This window comes from Pollicipes pollicipes, unplaced genomic scaffold (assembly GCF_011947565.3).
Source record: "Pollicipes pollicipes isolate AB1234 unplaced genomic scaffold, Ppol_2.1 Scaffold_3216;HRSCAF=3773_pilon_pilon_pilon, whole genome shotgun sequence".
Taxonomy (NCBI): Eukaryota; Metazoa; Arthropoda; class Thecostraca; order Pollicipedomorpha; family Pollicipedidae; genus Pollicipes; species Pollicipes pollicipes.
In genome coordinates, this window is record NW_023596251.1 from 4895950 (window position 1) to 4921282 (window position 25333).

Consider the following 25333-nt stretch of genomic DNA (forward strand, 5'->3'; position numbering starts at 1 on the left):
GCCACGAGCTGAGTAATGCGCGGTCTACCAGTCAGGGGGCGCTCCAGAGCCGCCTCGGAAGGCTTGTGAGGCGGTCACTGTCTGCGGTCTGGCATCGGTCGGACACATGGTGACGAGGTGATATAAACACCATGTCACCATGTGGCGTGACAACAAGAAGACACCAAAGCATATGTGTGTCGTAAGGGCTTTACGACGCACTCAGCTGCTGATGCTATATGACGTCACCTGCCTCTCGCCCTGGCAGGAAGAGCAGACACCGCGGGGAATCGAGCCACGTACTCCTGATTTCCCAAACGCCCAATGGTTAACGCAGTCGCGTTAACCACTACACTATCGGCACACATGTCAAAGCACATGCTATGTAGCAAACTCTGAGGTAAGGAGGTTCAGTCGCGGTTATGACTGAATCACTGACGAGGCGTGCTAGTTGCTTCCTTCACACGCTCCGTTGTCGACGTAATGTCAGACTTATTTCCTGCCCGCAAAAATTTGCATCTGCTGCCTCGCTTGATTCGGAATGCGTGACCTGTCATGCGGGTCTGAAAGCCACACAGGCCACTGAAGGGAGGCTGTGCCCGCCCGCCTCTGGAAGCCATCGTCGAATTTCAGTCACGTAAGTCTGGCCACACAGCAGTATCCAGGCCCACATTGAGTCCGGCTTGACTTTCCTGGTGCGATCGCAGCCAACTTAAAAGAATACGGACCAAGTTGTACTTCCGGCGAGTTCGCGGAGCTCGACAGCGGCAGGCCGGGCTAGCTCCGCTTCCTGGCACCGGCGTGCACCCGACGCCAACATGCACTCGTCGCTCATAAGGAGACGGCGTTTTTAGGTCAAAGGTTTTTTTGGTGATACCCGGGCGTCACACTGCAGCTTTTGGGCTGTTGCATTGCAGGAAACCGTCGCGCGGTGGTCAACAAAAAATGGCGTTTGATGTGGCACGAAAACACAGATGATATGTAAGGACGTCCCATGCGGTAATATACCTGGATGGACCATGTAATTCAGTTCAGTGGCAGAATAACTGCAAGCTTTTGTTGAGACACAGAACACAATAAACACAAAATCATCAATGCTGAATAAGTATCAAGTCCTAAAAATGCAGCGTACCAGAGATTGCCATGCGAAGAATATGACTATGGCTGGTGGAACGGTGCGAAATATTTCACTTTCACTATTGACATCCGAGTAGTGTTTTCCGGCATGCTGAATGTCTCAAATGGCTAGAATTCCTTTTATTTTAATTCATCCGCCGTCTCGTCTCGTCTCTTGAGGCCAATTTGAGGCTAAAAGTATCGCCAAATAGACTCTAATGGTACTGGAGCAGCAATATCATAAGTCGTCGACTAACAATGCTGATCTATCACTGCCGTCCTCGGAGTTATACATTTCATGCTTTGCAGACGCCTTGGTTCAGTATAGCATGCAACAAGGATGAGCTAAAAAGCCGGCAGAGAAAACTCGGATAGCCTTCCATTTGTGCAGCAAGAGCTTAAACACGCTACCTGGCGGCTTAGTGAGTGGAGTAACCTGTGGAGCGGAGTGGAGAACCCGCCTTTGATTGCAAGACCCGGTTACCTTTACTTGATATGAAAGCGGACGGTGAAAAAAAGGCCCACAACTGCAACGGGCAGGCGCCAACAGCTCCTGCAAGCGAACATATTTCTACCTGTGTGATCGATTTCACTACAAAAACGCGTGCATGCATTTACTAGCACTACATACCAGTTATTCAGGTTTCCCGTCTTGGCGCATTGCGTGAGGATTCAGTTTCGGATATTTTTTAGCCATTGCATGACAATGAGATCCGGGTTGTCAGCTGTTGTGAGGCCACTGATCCCGAACCCACGCGGTCCGGACCATGAAACGAACTCCCGAAGGCCTAATAGATGCACAGCGTTGGGAATTCGTAGTCATGACACGTTGATGACGGGACGGCCGTGAGTGGGGTGTCTTGCCGGCGAGGAAATGCGACGCATTAGGCGAGGTCCGATCGTATCTGGTTCTCTCGCCCCGATCACACCAGCTCTGCCACTATCCACGAGCCGAGGGCGGCGCTCTCATTCCCGCAACGGTGACACGGCCGGGGGCCACTGCTATCTACAGCGAGATCCGACCGTCTTGCAGCTTCCAGTCGCTGCCGACTATCCCGGATGCCGATTGGTGGCGCGCAGCTGCTCTGCTCTAATGTAGCTTATAAATGCGTCGTTTTCCGTTAGATATGGTGTTTTGACAGGTGGTGGCCTTTTTACCGCACCGATCGCGATTTCCTCGCGGACTTGGCAAGGTGCGCGCACCTGCCATTAGATGGAGGAGATCAGTCCTACACAGGCGCACTCACTGCAGGTGTTCTCGTGAGGTCCGCGACGCAGAACCCAACTGCGGACCTTGCGGGAGTTCACCGGCGCCCGGACAACCATGGACCTTGCGGGGGTTCACCGGCGCCCGGACAACCGTGGACCTTACGGGGGTTCACCGGCGCCCGGACAACCATGGACCTTACGGGGGTTCACCGGCGCCCGGACAACCGTGGACCTTACGGGGGTTCACCGGCGCCCGGACAACCGTGGACCTTACGGGGGTTCACCGGCGCCCGGACAATTGCGGACATTGCGGGGGATCACCGGATCTCGTGACGTCCGCGACACAGAACCCAACTGCGGACCTTGCGGGAGTTCACCGGCGCCCGGACAACCATGGACCTTACGGGGGTTCACCGGCGCCCGGACAACCGTGGACCTTACGGGGGTTCACCGGCGCCCGGACAATTGCGGACATTGCGGGGGATCACCGGCGCCCGGACAACCATGGACCTTACGGGGGTTCACCGGCGCCCGGACAACCGTGGACCTTGCGGGGGTTCACCGGCGCCCGGACAATTGCGGACATTGCGGGGGATCACCGGCACCCGGACAACCGTGGACCTTACGGGGGTTCACCGGCGCCCGGACAATTGCGGACATTGCGAGGGATCACCGGCGCCCGGACAACCGTGGACCTTACGGGGGTTCACCGGCGCCCGGACAACCGTGGACCTTGCGGGGGTTCACCGGCGCCCGGACAACCGTGGACCTTGCGGGGGTTCACCGGCGCCCGGACAACCGTGGACCTTGCGGGGGTTCACTGGCGCCCGGACAATTGCGGACCTTGCGGGGGTTCACCGGCGCCCGGACAACTGAGCTCGTTCCCTGCGAAGCGAATATAAGGCCGTTGCGAGCCTTCCCACAGCGGGACTTCTCCCCGCCCTCACGTGCTTGTCCATGGCAGAGAGGAAAGGCAGCAGCTCGGCCGCCCGATGCGCCCGGATGGCGGTGTCGGTGCCTCAGCGCATCAGTGAAATTAGTCTGTGACCCTCAGAGGTCAGAGTTCAAATCGACCTCCGACGGAGGTCAATCGCCGAAAATGCTTCCTTCTGCGTGAATTCAACAGGAACTGCTTTACATGTCGCCACATTTGCTCACCTCAGCTTGCTTGCTTCGGTAGGTTGGGCAGATTTGAGTGTTGAGTGTCCGACACCTGTCATAACCTAACGGCAGATGCCGAGCCAGCGTAGGTTGTAAGTCGCACAGGTCACTCGCAGGGATGCGCTTTTAGACCTGCCACGACCCTAACAATGCATGCCAAGGCCACGAATCCCTGCTGCTTCAAGTCCGAAATGAAACAAGAGGGGTAAAAAAGTGCCCTTTCCGCCACCGACGAAATCTGAAGCCGTCTAAATTGTCACCTAGAGTCAAATATTTCAGAAGTCGATGCAATATTGCTCTAAGCGCGACGAAACCACCAAGAAGACAACTTAAATACAATGAGGCATAACCATTCAATATTTTCGCCTCGGGAGTTAACTTGCACTAAGGTGTCATTTGCTGGCCATCAAAAACTGAACGATGGTTTAGACTAGACCAGTACAAATATGAGATAAAGGCATGCTTAACAAACCCAGCCTAAAGGCCTGTAGGTTCCTCTTCAGTGTGGGGGGGGGGGGGGGGGAGGCGATATTGCGCCTCCTAACCAGGGGTGCAGTTTTCTATTTTTAGCCATCATTTCTTAAGCTATTTTTTAGAGTTATTTCGCAAAGCTCTAGCTTTCGCCTTGCCAGCAGGGAAATGTGCGCCTCTGATCTTAAGGCTAGTGATATCCGCACATTGCCTCTCTGCAGCTGGACCGAACTTATCCATGCTGCGCATCCGAGCGCCACACGCAGTGCGCACACGCTGCAGCAGTACAACTGCGGGCGCATTGCAAGATATCCGGGGTAGATCTCAACAGCCTGCTATGCAACATTCCCGTGCTGGAGAGAGAGAGAGAGAGGGGGGGGGAGAGAGAAGGGGAGCGTGGCGCGTGAGCTACGTGTCACGTGACGGGCTCGCTCGGTCGGGCCGCGTCGTGCTCCGGGCGTCACGAGACAGCGCCCTGGGAGCTCACGCCGTGACGGCCAGCTGTTCACACGCCGCGCGCCCGGCGAGCAAGAGAATGGTCGCCAGGCGGCGGGGGGGAAGGGCGGTGGGGGCGAGACTGCGTCAGGAACCACGGGCTGGACCGGCGGCAGCAGGGCGAGATGCGGCTGGTGGTGCGATGTGGTGGAATGAGGTATGTCCTGGAGAACAGGTATGCAGATAGGTAGATGATTGAAAGATGAAGAGATTAAAAGGTTAGACAGAGAAAAAGAGAGAGAGAGAGAAGAGAGAGAGAGGGGGGGGGAGAGGGGGGCCAAAAATCGGTGGAGAGGCGTACTCAGCGGGTCAAAAGCTGAAAGAAAGGCGTGTCCTTAAGAGGGCGTTCTCATAGCTCACTTAAACAAAAGCCAGATTCTTACATCACAGTTTGGTGTGGCTTTTTAAGTCTGTTTTGCAACAACACGGACAGAAAACACGGACAGAAAATTTGGCTCCCAGGAGCCTGATCCCTTTCAAAAGCGCTTATATATCGGCCCGACGGAAAGACGCTTAAGAACGCAGCTGCTGCACGGTGACGCTTGAGATCGCAGCTGCCGCACAGTGACGCTTGAGAACCCAGCTGCTGCACAGTGGCATCAGAAAGCCAACCGTTCCTGTAGCAGATTCAGGGCACATTACCGAGTGTTATGAAAACATAGAAGCTTCCTCATAGATCTCATAGATAACATTTTACAACTCGTAAACATGAGGAAACTTTAAAGTGATTGACATGCCAATGGGAATGCAAGCCATCGCTAACGCATTGCCTATTCTTATATGCTTCTTGGATAGACAAGTAATTTATATGCATTATGTGAAGTCAGATTTTCTTCCTCGAAAATCAAAGCAACCAGCCTCTGGTTGATTCGCTAGCGTGCTCTTCTTCCTGCTCCACCTAAAGCACCTAAAGCTTTCTCAAATGTAGCCATGCATAATAATAGTAGCCAAGGGATACTGAAAAGGATTCGAACATTAGGCGAGCAGATTTTCGAATGAAAGTTGAAAGAAGGCTTCTTCGCCTTTCCGCAGATAACGAGCTATTGAAAGACCGCAACTCCAGCACACATCTCAATGACTTGGAGCTGGGGAGCCTGGCACTCATTGAAGGGACTCTCTGAAAATGTCTTAGAAAACCGCAGATCTCCGTACAGTGTGAAAAGACTGATGTCAGACCGTGCTGCTAGGAGATATTGGATGTACCTCGGTCTCCACTGCCCTCACATAAGTGCAAAGGAGATATTGGATGTACCTCGGTCTCCACTGCCCTCACATAAGTGCAAAGGAGCGTCGATACCCGAGCCTCCGGAAAGATGGAGTGCTTGCAGATCACTGCTGAATGCCACGCGGGGACGAACCTCAGATCGAGTGTTCTAGCGCGTCGAAAGCTAAACGTTCGCAGGTTGAGAAGAACGCCGTGGAGGGACAGAAGCTCGATATTTTGAGTTTATCCTTCCTGATGATAAGTTACTTGAGTACTTAAAACCCAGGAGCGCTGAACATGTGAACGACACTAATTTAAAAATGTTCCCGTATCATTTTACATTATTCCAGCACCATGCGGTTGCAGAACATACCATTGGTGCACATTGAGACATGCTATGCTTGAGTGAACAACGGATGTGTACTTTGCGCAGGAAATGAGTCTGGAAAAGTTGTTTTGCATCATTCATAAGAAAATAGCTTTGTTTGATAAACAACTGTATGAAAACTTTTGACACATTCTCGACAAACACGCGTCTGTCAAAAGCCCACGGCTTCTCGTTCATACATATTTGGATCCCTCGTAACTCTCAGGATGCTTCTTACTTCCTCCTCAACTGTCTACACCACCATGAATGTCTCTCGTGTACTGTTCTAGCACGAGCTTTGGTGTATCAAGGAATCAATATACTACTATACCAGGCATAAATAAACAATTAAGCAGCGGAGAAATGCCATTGTTAGTAGCGTCCTTACTTGCTCCCACCCCCTCCCCCCTCCCCCTCCCCCCGGGTGCACGCTTGCATATCTAAATGCGAGCAGGCAGTGCCAGAACGGATGTAGCTGGCCATTAATGGCGACCTTGCGATGGGAGCCGGAACACATACACGGATGCGTGCCAGAAGTCTAACTCCCACGCGCATTCCTGATTCGTATTGAAAGATGCAGACGCATGTGGGGCCTGCACCGAACAAATGAAGACCACCCGATACTGACATCCGGGAGGGGAAGAGGGTGGTAGGGGAGGGGGCGCCATCGGCCGCAAGAAGCCGGCGCACACTCCGAACACTAGCAAAACCGCGATAATTATACTGAGAGGCCAGACACAGTCGAACATCCTTTCAAGTGCGTAAATACCGAATGCCGTTGAGGCTGCCCCATGTCTGAGCTTCGTGTGTTCCACAGGAGCACACAGGCCCCCCTCCCCCGCAGCAAACAGCCTCTCGCACGCAGCTGGGGTCGAGGATATCAGGAATGAGCACGCAGTGGCTCTCGCGCCATTCCTGGTTTGTCGGCGCGTATTTCGTGCAGTCATTGCTTGTCCAAGCGTCTTGCCAGCTCGGCAAGGTCGAGTAACTACGTCACCGGTCGGACTTAACGCCCCAGTTGTTTTCTGATTCCGATGCAATAAGATTTCTCATTCACGACATTCCCGACCACATTATCATCGATCTTATTCCGTCATGACCCCTGTATCGCTTGCAGCCTTCGTAAAACCCCACCAGTGTGACATCATTATATTGGCTGATGCAGCATATAGGTGGACCGGTTGTACCTGCTGCATTATCCATGACGCCGCCTTCGCAGCTCAGAGTTATTGTCAGCTGTAACTGGTAACCAGTGGCGGATCCATCGGGCAGACGAGGTCATGTTTCCAAGGCTGTGAAGAGGTCAACAACTTCACGCCATATGCTCGATACTTAGTTTGTGTTGCATGTAGCCGGCGCTTCTGCCGGGCAGCCCCCAGACCGGTTGCTCGATCCGCCCTTGCCGGGCAGCCCCCAGACCGGTTGCTCGATCCGCCCCTGCCGGCAGCCCCCAGACCGGTTGCTCGATCCGCCCCTGCCGGCAGCCCAGCTTCGAAATGCAGCGGCCGGCCTCGCGGCCCGCAGACTCGAGTGAAGCGTTCCTAGGAGTGCGGGTCGTGCCGCTCCCAGAGGAACCAAGTCCCACCGACTGCCCGAAGCCTCTCACGTACACGACATGAGGTAGTTTCGGAGCGTTAATGGACGCGTCGTATGGAAGTTGGTCCTCCCTGGAACTGACGCCGCATGGAGGCGGCGTGTTACTGCAGATATATGGGACGGTTTGCGGGGTATGATACATTGCACGGGCTTTAGATGAGAGCTGAGAACGGCGGAGACGATTGAATATGACACGCCGAAGTCGACAGGATTGAGCGCACCAAAAAATCGCTGTCCCGATTTTTGTCATCTCATCAATCACCAATGCCATCGGCGTTGGCATCTTTTATTTGGAATGTTCTCCCAACGCTGCACGAATTTAGAACACTTACACTTAGAGCAGGCCTTACACTTAGAACACATAGAACAGGCCTAACTTGGTCCATGCGATTAGCAAGCACGCGGTAGTGGGCTTTTATCACGACGAAGCTTGAGTACCAAGTGTAAGGGCCAAATACCAGGCAAAAAAGTGATGATATTTGAGGCGTTCGAGATTTTGTGGAGGTGAAGAGGTTACGTTGAAATCAGAGATGTCGGCTCATTTAAGCGAGAGCATTTTGACAGGGCATTCTGATGTGCTCAGCCCCGAATTTATTGGACTAACTTCTGGGACCACGTCCATGCTAAGCAGGCCTTGTTGAGTGGACGCTGACCCTGCCATCTAGTCGAGAAATTCCAGTTTAACGGCATAACTTTTTGTCGGGAGGTTAACTTGCGGGAATATCTCGCACTGGGCGGAATCTCGCACGGAAGGTGGGCCACCTCTGACCTCACCTGACATGGAGCCGCCGCTATCACTGGCCGCATGTCTTTCCAGCCAGCAGTTGGGGGGGGGGGGGGGGGGCTAATAGCTAGCGCGCCCGAGGCTACTAGCCACTCAAAGCTACTCAAACGCTCTAAGGAGCCAAGCTGCGATGATGCGTTTGCCGCACGTCTCATTCCCTGCAGCCATTTGCAATCAGGGAGGCACATAAAAGACTGATCTAGAATGGCCACTTTCAATAGCCAAAGGTGGCCATAACTATTGTGGCTACTTTTTCCATTCTGGCACGTCTTCTAAGTACTCAGTGGTTCTTTTTTAAAAACCGCTTCAGCCCCAAAAGCATCACAACCTTACACTGTGATCAGGCAGCACACTCTTTTGTGCTGATTATGTGGCTGCACGCGGGAGTATTGCGAATTCGCGCAGTGGTTTTCAATACTATATAATACTATGATTTAATTGCTAATATATTTCAATGCTATAGAACTGCTGACTGTACATACTGAAGGGCCACGGAGCGAAGTCTGAACAGGACAGTGCTCGACTCGACACAAGGCAAGGGATGTGGTCCATAGGCGAAATAGGAGTGAAGCAAGGTAAGGGATGTGGTCCATAGGCGAAATAGGAGTGAAGCAAGGTAAGGGATGTGATCCATAGGCGAATTAGGAGTGAGTCAGTCATACGCCGCACCTTTATTAAATAAAAGCTATTAGAACAACTTGCACCGGTCAGACTCAGGAACGGCCATTTACAGGACACCGGCGACGCGGCGCACTTTTGACACGACCGCCTCCACCGACGCTGCGCACTGTCGACACGACTGCTTTCACCGACGCTGCGCACTGTCGACACGACTGCTTTCACCGACGCTGCGCACTCTTGACACGACTGCTTTCACCGACGCTGCGCACTCTTGACACGACTACCTTCACCGACGCTGCGCACTCTTGACACGACTACCTTCACCGACGCTGCGCACTTTTGACACGACTATCAACTGTGGACTGCAATCGAAATTTTGATGCCGTGTACGTATGCGACGGATGGAGCCAACCCCGGAGAAGCGCGGCCCAGCGACACCGAGCCGGATCCTTCTGAATGAGCCGATGCTGGCAATGCCATGCAAAAGGCGGTCATCGGCAAGATATCATCAAACCCTTATCATACTTTCCGTTCTGTTTCCACTCACAGGCTTTTGCGGGGCGTCCAAAACACGAAACCTGTTTTGGAAATGTGTGTTGCGATATTGTCGCATTTTCACATAAATTGTGCTTTGCCGCGCCAAATTTTGCATGCATCTGTGGATAATTGAATGGCATACCGTTTGGTTAAAAAAATTAGATGTACCTCATAAGGTCGCCAACCTACGGCAGGTCAAAGTCAGGCCATGGATTCAGCGAAGACAATTTCTATAAGATCGTTCAATCGAATGCAACAGCGCAGTGTCAGATGACTTCATACATCTCTGAGATAGTTCCTTAGGAAACACAATGCTTGAATTAACGAATTTAACTGACCTAGGGTCCAGTATGACGGTAAGGCCAAGGCCAAAACCAATTTGTTTTCTTACACAAGAGAGTGCTGTAAGAGGTCGTTTCTGGTGCTCATTTCTAATTTACTGATAACAGAACCGCATTATATATTTTCCAGCCATTTCTTAAAGGTCAAAATATGGTACTGACCTGGGGGGACCCAGATCAGCGTTTTATTTCCGGAGCATACCGCCTAGCGTAATCCTTGAGCGCTTATTCAAATGCAAAAGTTAAAACAGTTCTGCATGATTATGGTCACCATGACCTCCGGAAGGTCAAAAAAGTCCCTGTCCTTAAATGAACACCAGTGGCCTTTCACTTAAAACAGGTATCTAGGTTCACGGTGGTTGCATGAGAAGGTCTGGGGGCACTTTGGACACCACCTAAAGTTTGACCTTGTTAGACCTTATTTGACGCGAAGGTTATGATCTAGGACCTGAAAAGTTGATGCAAGTGAGTTCACGAACAAACCACACCACCGACTCTCGCCGGCGTTTGCCTTTGAATGGAATTGCGTTTTCGACATGCCCATAGATGCACTCATTTTAAGACCGGCCTTCTCTCCACAGCACATTCTCTCTGAGGCTTCACCTTCCCCTCCCCCGACTCTTCCTTAGTGTTTCTAGATTACAACGTGAGGACCTGCCCAAAATTTGGTTAGCGCCTAAGTCTTTATGACTTACCTTGCCATCAAATAAATATGACAACAAAATGTCAGTTCAGACATGTCGTTTTACGGTTGCCGGGAACGGGCTGTTGCAAGAGATAATTCGCCCCGACGATTTTAACCCTGTTTTGAAATAGATCTTTACAAGCTTTCTAAATTTTGCAAGGATCTGAAAAAGAAAGCCGTTTTGATAAGCACCCTTTGCGCAAGTGCCTGGATCCGTCTTTAGAGAGACTTAGTATTTGACGAATAAGTGACGGATTCCAGCGATGATAACAACCAAAGGTACCGGTAGAGACAGCAACGGTAGCAAACGTCAGAGAGAACCAGCAAATGGCGGTGTCGATAGCATTAGCGCCGACAGTATCTATAGTATCGAAAGCATCAACAATATCGGCAGTATTGATAAAATCAGAGGTATCGATAAAATCGGCAGTATCGATATTGCCGACAGTATCGACAGGTTCGGAGTTGGGTCAACAGGGCGCGGAGATTGTATTATCTATCATCAGTATTATCAACAGGACGCGGAGCCTTATCAGAGATTGTAAGATGACGTGACGTCATCGATCTGTCAAATGCTCCCGTTGGGCCGGCGCCACCGTCCGCTCTCACAAGATAACGAGCCGGACTTAGCGCAAAACGGCGCTGACGAAAACGCTCAAGATCAGCAGTCACAGGGACACGAGCGTATGTGCTATGGAGACGAGCGTATGTGCTGTGGAGACGAGCGTATGTGCTGTGGAGACGAGCGTATGTGCTGTGGAGACGAGCGTATGTGCTGTGGAGACGAGCGTATGTGCTGTGGAGACGAGCGTATGTGCTGTGGAGACGAGCGTATGTGCTGTGGAGACGAGCGTATGTGCTGTGGAGACGAGCGTATGTGCTGTGGAGACGAGCGTATGTGCTGTGGAGACGAGCGTATGTGCTGTGGAGACGAGCGTATGTGCTGTGGAGACTAGCGTATGTGCTGTGGAGACGAGCGTATGTGCTGTGGAGACTAGCGTATGTGCTGTGGAGACGAGCGTATGTGCTGTGGAGACAAGCGTATGTGCTGTGCCAACTAACTGGCGTGGCTCGATGTAATCGGATTGCCAGTCAAAGCAGCTTTCCTTCGCCGGCAGTTCCGGAAATATTCCCGTACGATACAGGTATTCACGGTGAGACTACGCGTGTAGATAAGCCGGCTTGTTCTGACCGGGCGCGGCCGGTGCAACCGCTGTGTGCAGCCGCAGCTGGTGCCTTATCGAACCGCAGCTAGTGCCCGCACCTAGCCGCACTAGCAGCCGCAGGCTAGTGCCTTACCGAACCGCAGCTAGTGCCCGCAGCTAGCCGCACTAGCAGCAGCAGCTAGTGCTCTCCAATGGCGGCTCGAGAACAGAGGTCAGTAGTGGCAACAGCTCTAACTGATCTCCAGCTGCTGTTGTCGGGGGACGGGGAACAGGAAGGGTGGGATCCCCTCCCCTCCACCGTAATGTGAGAGAGGGAGGGGGCACCTTCCTGAAAACATAGGAGAATAAGGCGTGGACCATTGTTTTAGTCAAATCACGGGAGCGTTGTCCCCAGGTCCCCGCACGTTCCACCACAGCGCCCCCTCCCCATGCCCCATCCCGTTTGCCCCAGCCTGGGTGCGCCTCTGCGTCGCGCATTGAGACCCGAACAGGGGCGGATGCGGCCGAGGTCAACTGGAGCCCCGCCCGAGCAGGAAGTGCCGTCCGGTACGATTACACTGCAGTGTAGCGGCGGCAGCGCCGGCGGACGGGGGCGGGTGCCGTCATCACAGCCGCCACCAAAGGCCGAGCGCGCGGACATCGGCGCCGAAGCCCCGGCAGTGTCCACCGACACAGACCATCGGCGCAGGATGCGGCGTTTAGCGGCGCACCGGCGCCTGTCTCAAGGCTTAGCGGCCACGGGCTACGTGAGATGGTAACCATGTCAGTAAGCTAGCAATGTTTGGGTTACCCTACGACGCATTTTGCTGCTTGGGTTTTTGGAGGCGCCGCGCGATAACAGTCGGGGACTGCATGAGTTAAATAAATACAGACGGGGGCCGCGCGCCAGCCAAATGTGACCCAAGTGCAGGCTGAGTGGATCGGCACACGTAACACAGGCCGCACCGAATATCTACCATAGCAAAATACCTATGCATCGTGCTCACAACGCGGGCACTGATGGGACCGTGCGTCTTTCGCACCGCAACGGCATCGCTCTGTCAAATACTTCACGTCATGTATTATGCTTTACGCGAACGTGCCCGCAGGTATGCGTGTGTGCGTGTGGCCGCCGTTTGTAGCTCAACGTCGATGTCGGCCTTGGGCATGCGTAAGTGGAGTGTATTTGGCCATGGCTAACCATGGAGCGTGGACCGTGTATTGATCGACCCTTGTCTACCGCCTGGCGTCCAGCTTTCGCGCTGTTCAGGCTTTCAGCCATTCAGTCGTCTCTTTTCAAGACAAACGAACGGCAACATCAATAATCCAGCGCGCATTCAACGGGGTCACATAAGGGTCATTTGCCTACCATTCAACCCAGCCCCGCCCAGCGCGTTACGCCGCTTGCGGCCGTCAGCAGGGGAAATAAAAGTGTTTCTCAACGTCTGGTTTATTAAGATCTGACCTCTGGATGAGGCAAATTTAAACGGGAATCGATAGCCAGGTTAATGGCACCCAGACATAACAAAGGTGATGTCTGTCGTAACTGATGACGTTACTGATGATGTCGAGGGTTACGGAATGGGTCTCAACAACGACAACATTATTTGGTGACTTAAGGGCTTTCTAGCATCCGTAATGTTTGCCGTACAACTTTGTAGGCAGCATGAAACGAAACAGTGTGTTTTGGAATTTCAGAAACGCATCCTTTCTCCACAAATCCCAGAGGTAAAGGTCCTGCCATGTGTAGGTCACGTTCTGTCAATGTCGAATCACCACACGTTATCTTATTTATTGCATTCTGGTCGACATGAGTCACTGGTGGAGACGTGGGATGGTTATAATAAATCATCTACCACAACTTGCGAAAGAAATCACGTTGCTTCAACACTTGTAAGCTGATTTTACATCACGACCTATGCGGATCACACGTCCCCTCGGACGGCATGGCCGTCCCTGACCGGCGGCGTGACTGTCCCTGACTGACAGCATGACCGTCCCTGACTGACGACGTGACTATCCCTAACTGACGGCATGACTGTCCCTGATTGACGGTGTGACTATCCCTGACTGACGGCATGACTGTTCCTGACTGACGGCGCGACTGTCCCTGACTGACGGCGTGGCTGCCCCTGAATGACGGCGTGACTGCCCCTGACTGATGGCGTGACCGTCCCTGATTGAATGTGTGGCTTTCCCTGTCTGATACGGGAATGACAGATTTCAAACTAGTTGACAGAGCACTTTGCGAATTGCATTTTCGGAGCCCGGTGCATTTCGGTCTGCCTGGTTCACAATCCAACCCCTCCGCCGATCCGCCCCTCACCTAGTTCTCAATGGTATCTAGCCCAGTCTGAATCGCCTTGAAAGAATCACTGATGTAAGAGGAAAACATACCGCAAAAATGAATTCCACTTCACTTTCACAAACAACCAAAATCGAGCTACATGGGCTGAAAGGAGGATGTTGATGAAAAAACATCAATATCAGAACAACGCCCCACATTCAATGCGCTCAATAAACAATGCGTATAATATAATATAATAATATAATATAAAAACTAACAACAGCATCCGCATGCGACGTCATGCGTTAGGCGGGTCGTCCTGCGTGGCTCTACTCTAATGTATTTTGTCCGAGAAATGATAATGTCCTGCAGCCTATTTCATATTATGCGATAAACTTTTGACATGGGCCGTAAAGGGCGCATCATCAAACTGTGGTAAGACAGAACGGTGTAGCGATGTTCAATGGGGCCCATACTCAGCAGCCAATAGGCCCCATACTCAGCAGCCAATGGGCCCCATACTCAGCAGCCCTTTTTGCTTAGGAGATGATGGCAACACTTGCGTACGACCCCCAGTGACTTTTTGTGCTTTTCACATTAGCAGCACAGCCTGAATCAACAAATGAAATGGTACGGCGTTCTCTGTCGAATGCAGCGTGATGGCAAATACGCAAGTTGTATGCATTAAGCATTCCTGCCCGTTTCCTGGAGTTGCCCTACGACGGTTCATGTATTGTGGTAGCACCACCTTCTTTCAGAATCTCCGGTATGACACAGATGCTCTTGAGACTACTGTAACTGTAACTGTAACTGTGACTGTAACGACGGATGCTGTGCGTTTCCTCGCGAAGAAGCGCTTTCTCCCGCTCTTTCGTGCAGAAGAATCTGCATTGTCCTTTCTAGTTTGCCAGGAAAAGTATATCCATAGCCGAGGCATGAAGAAACTGGCATTCTTGCAAGTGCAATGACATTTCACGCAATGACATTTCACGCACATGTGGTTGTGGGTGTGGGTGTGGGTGTGGGTGTGGGTGTGGGTGTGGTTGTGGGCGTGAATGTGGGTATGCTTGGGTGTGGGTGTAGGCGTGGAAGCGGGTGTGGGTACGGGTGTGGGTGCGGGCGTGGATGTGGGTAGGTGTGGGCATCAACGTAGCTGTTGCGTATCTATCTTACGTCTTTATTAAAGTCGTTTTTCAAGCGCAAATGTGATTCAGCGCATGTGGCTTCCATGATTGCTCCCGAAGCCCACGTTCTATCTTCGTCACCAGATTACCCGAAGTTGCCACTATTCGCACCTTTTCCAACGGGAAATGAAGTAACTCGAACCGTCCAGAAAGCCTTGCTTCTGATTGAGTGATCGGGGTTTCTCTGGGTTCACGTGATGGACATTGTGACGCCGCTCGGGATTCGCTCGCAGGGTGGCGCGGCTTCTGGCCTTTCGTCTCATTGGAGCTTGCTTATACGTTCGGCTAGACTGCCGAAGCCAGTCCAGGCTTGTCTTGTTCAGGTAGCGGGGCGTCGCCTCTCTGGGCTGAGACGGAGGAGTTGTAACTCACCCTCTCCCGGACTCATTTGGTAAGTCAGCTGGTCGCTTCTTCTCTGATTCAGTTCAGCGCGTCTTTGCCGTAACCTCGTCTCCCATGGTCGATACGAGTAAAGCGCTGGGCATACAGAGTCTGTTGAATCAAACGAACTCGTATGCATTCTCACGGCTCTGAAGTCCATCTGATGTCCTTGGTAGAGAGGCCCGCCTCGCGAGGACCTGCACGATTCTGATGCAGCGTGCCTGGCGGCGGTTAACAACAGCTCCGCTTGCAGGGCGGTCCCGGGTCCGATGTTGAAACACAGGACAGGGGACGACGGCCAGGAGGTGGTGAATTTAGTGCAAGGTCGGGGAGAGCGTTGAAAGAGCCGATTTTGGTAGGCGTTACACCCACGTTGCATCCTTGGTTGCTGCTGATGGTGATCCTAATGTTGCCGGATAAATTTGACTTGAGTATCGCCTGGGCTCAGAAAAAAAATCATTTTGGGCGTAAAATCGCAAGAAGGCGTGCGATGCGCCGTTTCGAGGAAAGAGTATTACTGGTCGAGAAAGCCACTCAATTTCTCTCTGTCTGTCCCTTGTTGCGGAAAAACTGATACTACAGATCATCCGCATAGATATGCAAGGTATTACGAGTACAGGCAACAATGACAAACTTCGTGATGTAGTGGCATCACCATATCTTTGTGTGGTGTAGCTTGTTCACACAGACGCCAGCCTTACAGATACAACTATTTCATGGACCGGGCAAACCCGAAAAACGCCAACTTCAGTGATTAATATAGCGAATTAGGTACACAGTTTGGGAAATGGAGACGCATGGGTGTGACTATAAGTGGCCCTATGGGCTTCAGCGGCCATAGGAACCACTTATTCCACTGACGTCGTCAACTCTTGCCCAGTGAGATGACTCCTGCGCTGCTCGTATCGCAGCTCTTATGTCACATTACGGAGCAACCGATGGTGTTTCGGCATCACGTGACTTAAAGAGAGTGTTTTACAGTTGTTTGGGGATTTGAACTGAAATAGCCATCTTCTAGATAATTCAATGCAGTTCACAGCTCTGTCGTTCTTAAGAAATTAAGTCGTTTAGTTTCTATGTTGGACACAGGCGAAAATATGCAGACTTTTTCGGTGAGACTATTTCAAGGCCACCCAGACATCAGTGATAACTCGTGTAGACATGGAAACTGCTTCAAGGTCATCCAGACATCCATGGCGCCATGATCATGCCATTCAAATCCTGTCCTTCCATTGACAATGCGGCGATCATGGCCAAAAGAGAGAGGAAGAGAGGGAGAGTGAGGGATATATATATATATATATATATATATATATATATATCGGGTCGTTTTACGTGCCATTTGCGAGCACGATTTCCAGATATAACGGCCGCCAATTAGCTCTCAATCAACCTTGTGCAAGGGGCGATGACGTAATAAAACAATGACATCTTGAGGCGCGTATTTGCTAAACAGAAAAGTCGTGTCTTTTAGAGCAGCCTTTTCCAATTGAAAGTAAACCAAAAGTTAGAAGTGAGCTTATTTCATGATATCTAATGCTTGCTTCAATATCTTCAAATATGAAACGTTCCCTTTAACGGTCAAATCACCGGATGACCGTATATGGTATGGTCATTAGAATTGCACTAGGGCACCCTAATTGATCTTGGGTCCCTTTACACCCTTGATCTACAGAGAAAACCAGTGCAAACAACGTGTCCCTGACCTCAGTGTTTGCGATCGTGGTCAGTACCGTGAACTCATTGCAATCATTAAGCAGCCCGCATCGTGTTTTTTCACTGTGTTCTTTTCCCTACAGCCTGTGGCATGCAAGTTAAACAACTCCGTACGACAGGGTAACTAATCCAAGGCGTCGGATGGACACACGCAAGGGAGCAACCTGCAGCACTACACAAGACAAGATCAATCGGAACACTTCCCTCCTGGCTCTCTTGCCACTGCTCCTTTTACGGTACGGCGGTTGTGTTTCTTGCAATTTTTTTCTGAGTTGCGGTATCTCGTGACCGCCGAGCTGCTTAGTCTTACGTCTTTGTGGTGAACAAGCGGTGATGAATAGCTGCTCAGACTGTGCTAAGCATGATGGTTCTGAGTTCACATGAACACCTCGTGTTTTGGAATGGCCTAATGCGTCAAAATGTGATTATCGTGTAAATTGTTCTCAGCGTCATATTGCTGTGTCCTAGTGGCAGAGAAAGTACAAAAATGATACCATGCGGGAGGGCGCGTGCTTTCGTAATGTCCTGGCCAGTGTGCCTAACCAACTGAAACCTGCCCGCTACCATGGTTAAATAGCCGCAGCACAAACACATTTGCAGTGTCTGCCTCGGTGACACAGTGCCACGAATTAACGCCAACGTTAGCTGTAGATAGTTCATTTTTATTAGCAATATTAGGCTATTAGTATTATTAGTCCTGTTCCTCATATAATGAACAAGAAAATGGAGAGATATATGAGATATTTCGGCTACATGCCTGTATCGAAATGAATATCAGTCAGCCGTAATATCACATCTATCTCTCCCTTCTGCTGTGCATTTTTCGAGGAATAAGGCTATAAATTCTGTCTTATCCATATGTATAATGCTCCTCACAATTGCACTGAACAACTTACGTCATTTTGAGCCGAAACAAGCGTGCATTAAATCAGCTTAAATCAGGAATTGACATTACCCCGTGCAATGCCAACTCGTATCGCTTGCGAGCCTCTAGCCATCCTAGCCTAACGTCACGAGCGTTCTGTCGCAAACATTTATAGAAAGTCTTGCGGAATGTACCATGGTTGTTGGGCGCAAGCAATATTTTTCATTCATTCATTCTATGAGTAGAACAAATCAAGCAAAGGATGAGTGATGCCCATGATATAACAGTGGATGTACGTTATTGCTATCGTAAGTTCATGTAACGCACGGTGTTAAAAATCATGTGAGGACTATATTGGTTACTTCACACGTGTGACGTCATGAAGGAGAATGGCGTCAGATGCTCACCCGTGTTGCCAAAGTTTGAGATCCAAGAAGGCTTGTCCGTTACAATGTATCGTACATAAGGACCAAATAATGTCCGTTTATTCATCACAGCTATGCAGCCGTACAAGAAACCTACGTGCAGGGCATTCAAGTATGCAACCAAGATTCCTTGGCTTCCTGTTCTCTAAAAGGATACCCAGCGTGGGGGGGGGGGGGGGGGGGGGGGGGGGGAGGAAGACATCCTGCGTGCAACGACGAGAGTTCTCGAAAAGTGTAACGCATTTAGCTCAAGTAAGACGCAAACAGGTGCGTAGCTTAAAACCTGAGGCTATTCACGAGTACCAGACGCACGCTATTTAGCACATGACGTATTTTTTTGGTCAGTTAAAACGCCTATTTGAATTGACCATCAAATGCATCATGTGCTAAGTCGAGATTCCACAGGAAAAGCATCATATGAGAGCAATTGTCTTCGTAGCATTTTCCACTGCATGGCTGCGAACAGCAGGCAGAGATGAGGAGTGGTTCGATGGCAGCGGTTTAGCAGACCCCTAATTCGCCTCGCCCCCCATCCCATTCGCTCGACCAGCATATCATGGCCCGCTCCAGCAGCGGGCTATCGATCGCTGCTGTTATGATCGCTGACTGATCGCTGCCAACGGGTCCCTGCGTCGGGCGCCACCGCCAGTGAGCCGGCGTGAAGTAAGAGCGGACGGGTGGAGCGAGCTACTCACAGCGAGCAGCTCACTGCGCGGATCACAGCGGACGGGTGGAGCGAGCTACTCACGCCGAGCAGCTCACCTTACAGATCACAGCGGACGGTAGTGCACGAGCAGTGGGCGATGTCGTGGTGCTATGATTACAATGCTTTGGTCGCGATCTCAGCATATGAAGCTGGGTGCAACGCAGGCAATGTAGAGGCTGCATGGTAGCGATCTTCGCCGCCGGTAAATGATATGTGACGATTGATAATCACAGTTGTTATTATAATTCTTCTGCACAAGCCCGCTCACAGGAAGCTATCGGAGGCGTTGTTCACGCAATGCACGTCAATGAGAAACCTGCTTAGCCTACCCGGTGAGGTGCCGTAATGGCCGACTAGTTAGCGCGCCAGACCTTCACGTCGGGCCCGGTTCCGAATCTCGGCTGCACCGTGGCCCTTTGATGCCAATATGGCCGGTGCAGTTGCTGGCGCTTCATAAGGGGCTTCGCGACATGCTCTGCGTTCGTTTCAAGGAATATACCATCTTTCTAGAAATTTCACTTCTTGTTAGATCAGACGCGTACGATTTGATCAGTGCTACGAGTTTTCTCGACATTCCTCTGGATAGCTCAGAATTTTGATTTGAAGTAGCCGGCCCTGCGTGAGAAATCTCCTTTGACTTCCTACTCACCAGTATGAAAGTTATACGTTTTACTTGCCTTCTTTTTCCAACTTATGTGTTCTGTAATGTTTGCAACACACTAATAGGCAGTTTCTCACGGCGAAATTACAATCTTACGCCAAGTAGCAATGTGCACTTTTGATTTTACAAACCATACATTAAGCCAGTTTCTCAAATCCGTCACGTGACCTTTGTCGTAGCTTGAACCTTTGGCAGTGGCGTGGATTTGTGCGCCCCGTTGGCAAAACAACGACCGCTGAACTTAAGATAATTCTAGCAGCCATAAACATAAGGCTTTTGTTTTGAGTATGTATACCTTAACCCGAACTGCCATCGATTAAGACAGAATAATATATAAGTTTTCAGTTGCCTGGCTCGACATCAAGCCAGCCACGTGAGCATACGATTGTGGGGATATTATCTCCAGCTACATTTATGACGCTTTGGTTGAAAAGCAACGCTTATCAGGATATGAAAGCAAAGGGACAGGTGCCGGTGGTGCGGTGGTTAACGCGTCTGGGCGCGAGGTTCGATTACCCGCGATGCCCGCATTTCCACCAGGCTGAGAGGTAATTGACACCATATAGCCTAAGCAGCTGAGTGCGTCCTAAATCCCCAACGACGACCATGAACAAAGGAAGAGTACGGTTGGCAGTGTTCAAGAACACCAGAGCGAGAGAGAGAGAGTGGGGACAGCTCCCAGTCCGCAAGAAATTTGTGTGATACCACTGCCCGTCGACTCGCCCGTGGCGGTGTGTACCCACATCGCAGCAACACCATTTAGTTGCGTCGACCGCTGCGCGTTTTTTCCATCGACGCGCTGTTTTTGTTAGTCTCCGTGCTTTGTAATAAACAGATCAACGTGTGTTGTAGATGTGTGTGGCCTGGTGGAGATGCGTGCAGAACTACGGATTGATTTTGGTGGCAACGCTGTCCATGATTGATAAATTCGGTGAAGAAAACGAGCTTCCATTCATCACTCATCAGCTCCTTCAATGCTCAGTTTCATCCTAAAATGTTCCACTCATGGAGGCTTTATTTTGCATAGCGATTGTGAGCGAGATCATGTGAATAGTAAGTATGTACAGCCTGTGCTCACTAAGCATATCTTGGGCATTGAAGGTGGGACTGTCAGACCTTAGCCTTCAGAGCTTAAGGGAATATGTGAAGTAAACACGAGCTGTCATTGAACACTGAATAAGGGCCATTCATGAATCCAATTATAAGCAGCCTGCTGTACTTGTCATTGGGAACAGGTTCCTTCCATGTGACTGATCACTGAAAGTAGGTTTCTATCATATGATTTTATGCAGGCTAGCTGCTGCCTTATGCGATAGTGATGCACAATATTTGATTAACCTTTAGGCTAAGATTTTATTAACATGTATTGCACATCATAACGTTTTCAACCAGAGTAGGCACTTCAGGCAATGATGCTGCCCATATCTCACTTTGAAAGTGTCTGGAATACAACTTGCATAAACAAAGAATGTATGACATTTATGACAAGTATTGTGACAACCACACAAATTTCTCTCAGCTGGGATGTATTTTGATGTTCTTGCAAAGTTAGCTCCTTGACCAGACAGTTTCACCTTATCTTTTGGTATTGGCATGCCTCAACCAAGGCTTCTTGTCTGAAAGGCTGGAACAGTCGCTACTACTTGCTCACACTCAAGTTCTATGCTCTGTTATGCCTTTTGCAGCTGTTGCATGTTGTTTAGTCTTGCCACCTCAGCAATTTGCCTTTCAATAAATAACAATTATAAGGTCAGTGTTATAATCTATGATACAAATGCTTGTGTTGATCGCAATGCCAAATTCATCAAGAACTTATCAAAGCTCAGCTCTTTTGTACATTTGTTTTTGGCTTTGAAAAAACTCAGGCGAAATGGTTTGCGTATATTTGTGTCGTAGACTGTGCATTTTCTGTGTATTTTTTGAGTGCTATAGATTGTAGTTGTAAGTTGTATATTTTTGCTTTGAGAAACTGGATTATACGATTGCACGCCAAAAATGTACGAATTTCTGTTTTGAGAAACCGGCTATAAATGTCGACATGCTTTTGTAATAATTGTTACGAAAGCTTGAAATGGTCTGCTTAGACCAAAGGTGTGCAAACATGAAGTTATTATCTCGCGAATTCAACGACACATCAAACCATGGTTTTGATTTTTCCCTGTTTTCCGCTAAACCATGGCGTTTACCGCATTGGCTCTTTTTGAGGAGCACTTTGGCTTCAGGAATAGGAGTATCACATAAACCAGAGTGACGCACTGGTTCAAACCTCAACCAATGCGTTTCTTGGTAAAAAGGCTCCTGCCGCCTGCTGGGCCAATCGCAAACGTTCTTTTATTTACATCAGTAGAGGTACGCACGATAGTTGTCATGACGACGGTGGTCGCGACTGCAAGGAAGATGCTTAGTGCTGTTAAAAACGCTGACAGGGTAATTTGGGCTATAAAAAAGCAAAATTGATGTTCTATGTATTGACGGTGCTGCAATGGCACTACTCATTACTATTATTAGACCAACTAGTTCTGAGATTTCACTGGATTCTATTTTTGAAATATGCCCCAAAGGTGGGACACTCCCTTTAATAGCAGAAGGCCACCATCTGATCAATATAGCCGTTGCTATAACACGCTGCACTGAGTGGTCTCTGCGTGTCTGGCGGAAGGCACGGCACCACGCCTATGATTACCGGTGGCCAATAGCCACCCCGTGCCGGCCGCAAGCCCGGGCTTGTGACTAGGGCAGTACAAGCCGCCCCATCGCCTGCCCCGCCCATCCCCATTTGCCGTCCACGCAGCGCGGCTTGCGGGGGGCCACTGGCTGCTGCCGACACCGGCGAGGCGCGGGGTCGACGGGGCCACGGCGGCAGCGGCCACAGCCGAGGCGACACTGTCTTTTCTTGTTTCGCGCTGTTCTTACGAAGCGGCCCCCGCACGGTTCAGACCTCGGCGCGCTTTGTAAGTCAATATGAGTCGTGTCGCTGGTCTTAGTTCCGCTAATTAATTGATGCGCGCGTTTAAGTGGGATAAAAGGATGAGGCTGCAAAGATCAGTGCCGGAAGCAGCGGACGTCATCTGCCGTGGAAGCGTTCGGCACATGCTGTCTGGCGCTTCTTGTCATCTGTCAGATAGTGTGGCGCTTTACAGCGTAGCACGACTTAGCCGCGCCCGCGTCTCCAGGGATGGAACTTAGCCGCGCCCGCGTCTCCGGAGATGGAACTTCACCAGATCACGGTGGCGGTGTTACGATTTGGAACCCTTAGGAAGTTGGACTGTTAACCGTGAGTGAGGTCCAGGATTAAATTGGTTCGGCTCACAGACTGAACTTTGTTATTGCCATGACTCGAGCAGAGTTAACTTCCCTGTGTCGGCAGACACCATGACACATGCTGATGCTTACGAGTCTCTGCTTGCAACGTTAATATAAAGTATTACAAACGTCAACGTTCTGCTACACTAATCCTACACTCAGTACAACTGCGTCAAATGCACGGCACAAAATCAGCCGTTAACTGCTGAACACCAACACGAATCAGCAGTTGACCGCTGTACACCAACACAAATCAACAATCTGAGTGCTAAACTCCGACGCCCCTAATTTTCGGCATCGCCCAGAGACGGCAAAACAATGTCACTGATGTATGTTTCGTTCACTGCCGTTGGATATAGTTCGAATAGCATGCTCAAGTTTTCATTGTTTACGCCGGCCCAGAGGCCACGCGGACCTGCTCTTAGACCATCGCCCAATGTAAGCAAACAAACTTCGTAACTAGCAAGTACGATGCGCAAGCCCCGGACGCACGTGAGACCGACCAATCTTTTATTCAACTCCGCAATGATCGATGCCCTTCAACAGCATGCGTTCTGGACAAGTGGGGCTTCGCATAAACGTACTCACCATGGCGTCCACTCACCCAAATCTTTGCACGTGATGGTGCTTCAGGGCTTCGGTGGTGCTTGGTTAACAAAGCCAAACATGCGACGTCACTGGCCTCCAAAGAGAAAACATGTGGAACGCGCCGCTGTTCCGGAACAATGAGCGTGTGCAAACACGCCCCTTGCACCCGAATGGTCCGGAATCCCCGGAAGCCGCGGCATCCGTGTGCAAACACAACGTGCGGGGTCATGTTGAGGTCACAGATGGACAACTGTGTGCCACCCGGGTGTCAGCCTGGGTCAGACGGGGGGGGGGGGGGGTAATCATTCGACTTCATGCGTAGTTTTCTCTCGCGCCAACCGGGTGTCACCCTTGCACTGCCCGAGGTCACCCTGTGTCACTCGAGATTATTCTTACCGAGTTGCTCTGGGTCGCCCCCGGAGTCGCTCCGGGTCTCCGCAGGTTTTCTGCATCACCCTTGTACCCTCAGTGTGTCCCTGTCAATCCACCTTTGTCACCAGTGTCACCCCTGGTCGGCCGCGGACCTCTCTCACCTTCGACTCCAGCCCAGCCGCTCGCCCAGCGTCTGCGGCGGCCGGCGGCGACGTCGCTGCGCCAGAGCCGGCTTGTACTGCCACTGAAACATGTCCAGGTAGGCCCGCACCGCGGTCAATTTGACCGGCGCTGGCGGCGACGGGCTCGGCCCCCCGGGCCTCGTCACCCGCAGGCCACCCGGCGCCAGGTCACCGCGGTCCGCCTCGCTGCCCGTCTCGCCGCGCAGGTCACGTTCGTGCTGCTGGTCAGCACCCAGCTGGGCAGAGTGCTCGCGCGAATGGTTGGCTTTGATGAGCAGCCGCTTGGCGGGCAGGCGGGTGCGCTCGAGCGGCGATCTGCTGAGCGGCAGCTGATCGATCAGTCCGATGCTGATGATGATCAGGCAGCTGCCCAACGCGACCACGGCGAGGCGCATCAGCAGCTTCATGGCGGCCGAGTCGCGCGCTGAGAGGTCACGGCCACCACTCACAGTCGCTGGGCCGGCAGAGTCCGAGTCGAGAGTCAGCAGTCGCGAGTCACGAGGCTCGCGTCATGCGCGGCCAGCAGCACACCATAAGCGGCGAGTCACGTAGCGCACGCACACACACGCACCGGCCGGGGCTGGAGCCCCGCTCCCAAGCGGGCGCGACCGTCCGGACCTCGCCGCCCCGATTCTGCTCGGCGGCGGGACAGTGGCGACCGTACCGCGGCCCCGCCGGCCCCGAACTGGGCGCGTGTAAACAGCGGTCGGCCGGAGGCGGCGGCGGCAGCGTCGACGGCGGTGCGACCGCGACGGCGCTGCAGTCTCGACTGCGCTGCACCAGCTGATACGTGCCTTTATCAGATAGCGGGGCGTCGTCGGGGGCGACGCCGCCGCTGATGCTCCGCAGGGGGAGGGGAGGGGAGGGGCGACGCGTCAGGAATGGCCGGTGGGACCGGAGGTATTTACATGCCCGCACACCCCGCGGCGAGGGACGGGGCTGAAGAGGGATG

General features: G+C 51.5%; 1 protein-coding gene across 1 annotated transcript in view; it reads right to left on the minus strand.

The window, feature by feature from the left end:
- LOC119090935 (extracellular serine/threonine protein CG31145) overlaps positions 1–25027 on the minus strand; it is a 52293-nt gene extending 27266 nt beyond the window's left edge. The window contains exon 1 of the mRNA XM_037213664.1: positions 24361–25027. Within this exon, the coding sequence (XP_037069559.1) occupies positions 24361–24788 (428 nt within the window). The 5' untranslated portion in view covers positions 24789–25027. The remainder of the gene's footprint in view (positions 1–24360) is intronic.
- Between the last annotated feature and the right edge of the window lie 306 nt (positions 25028–25333).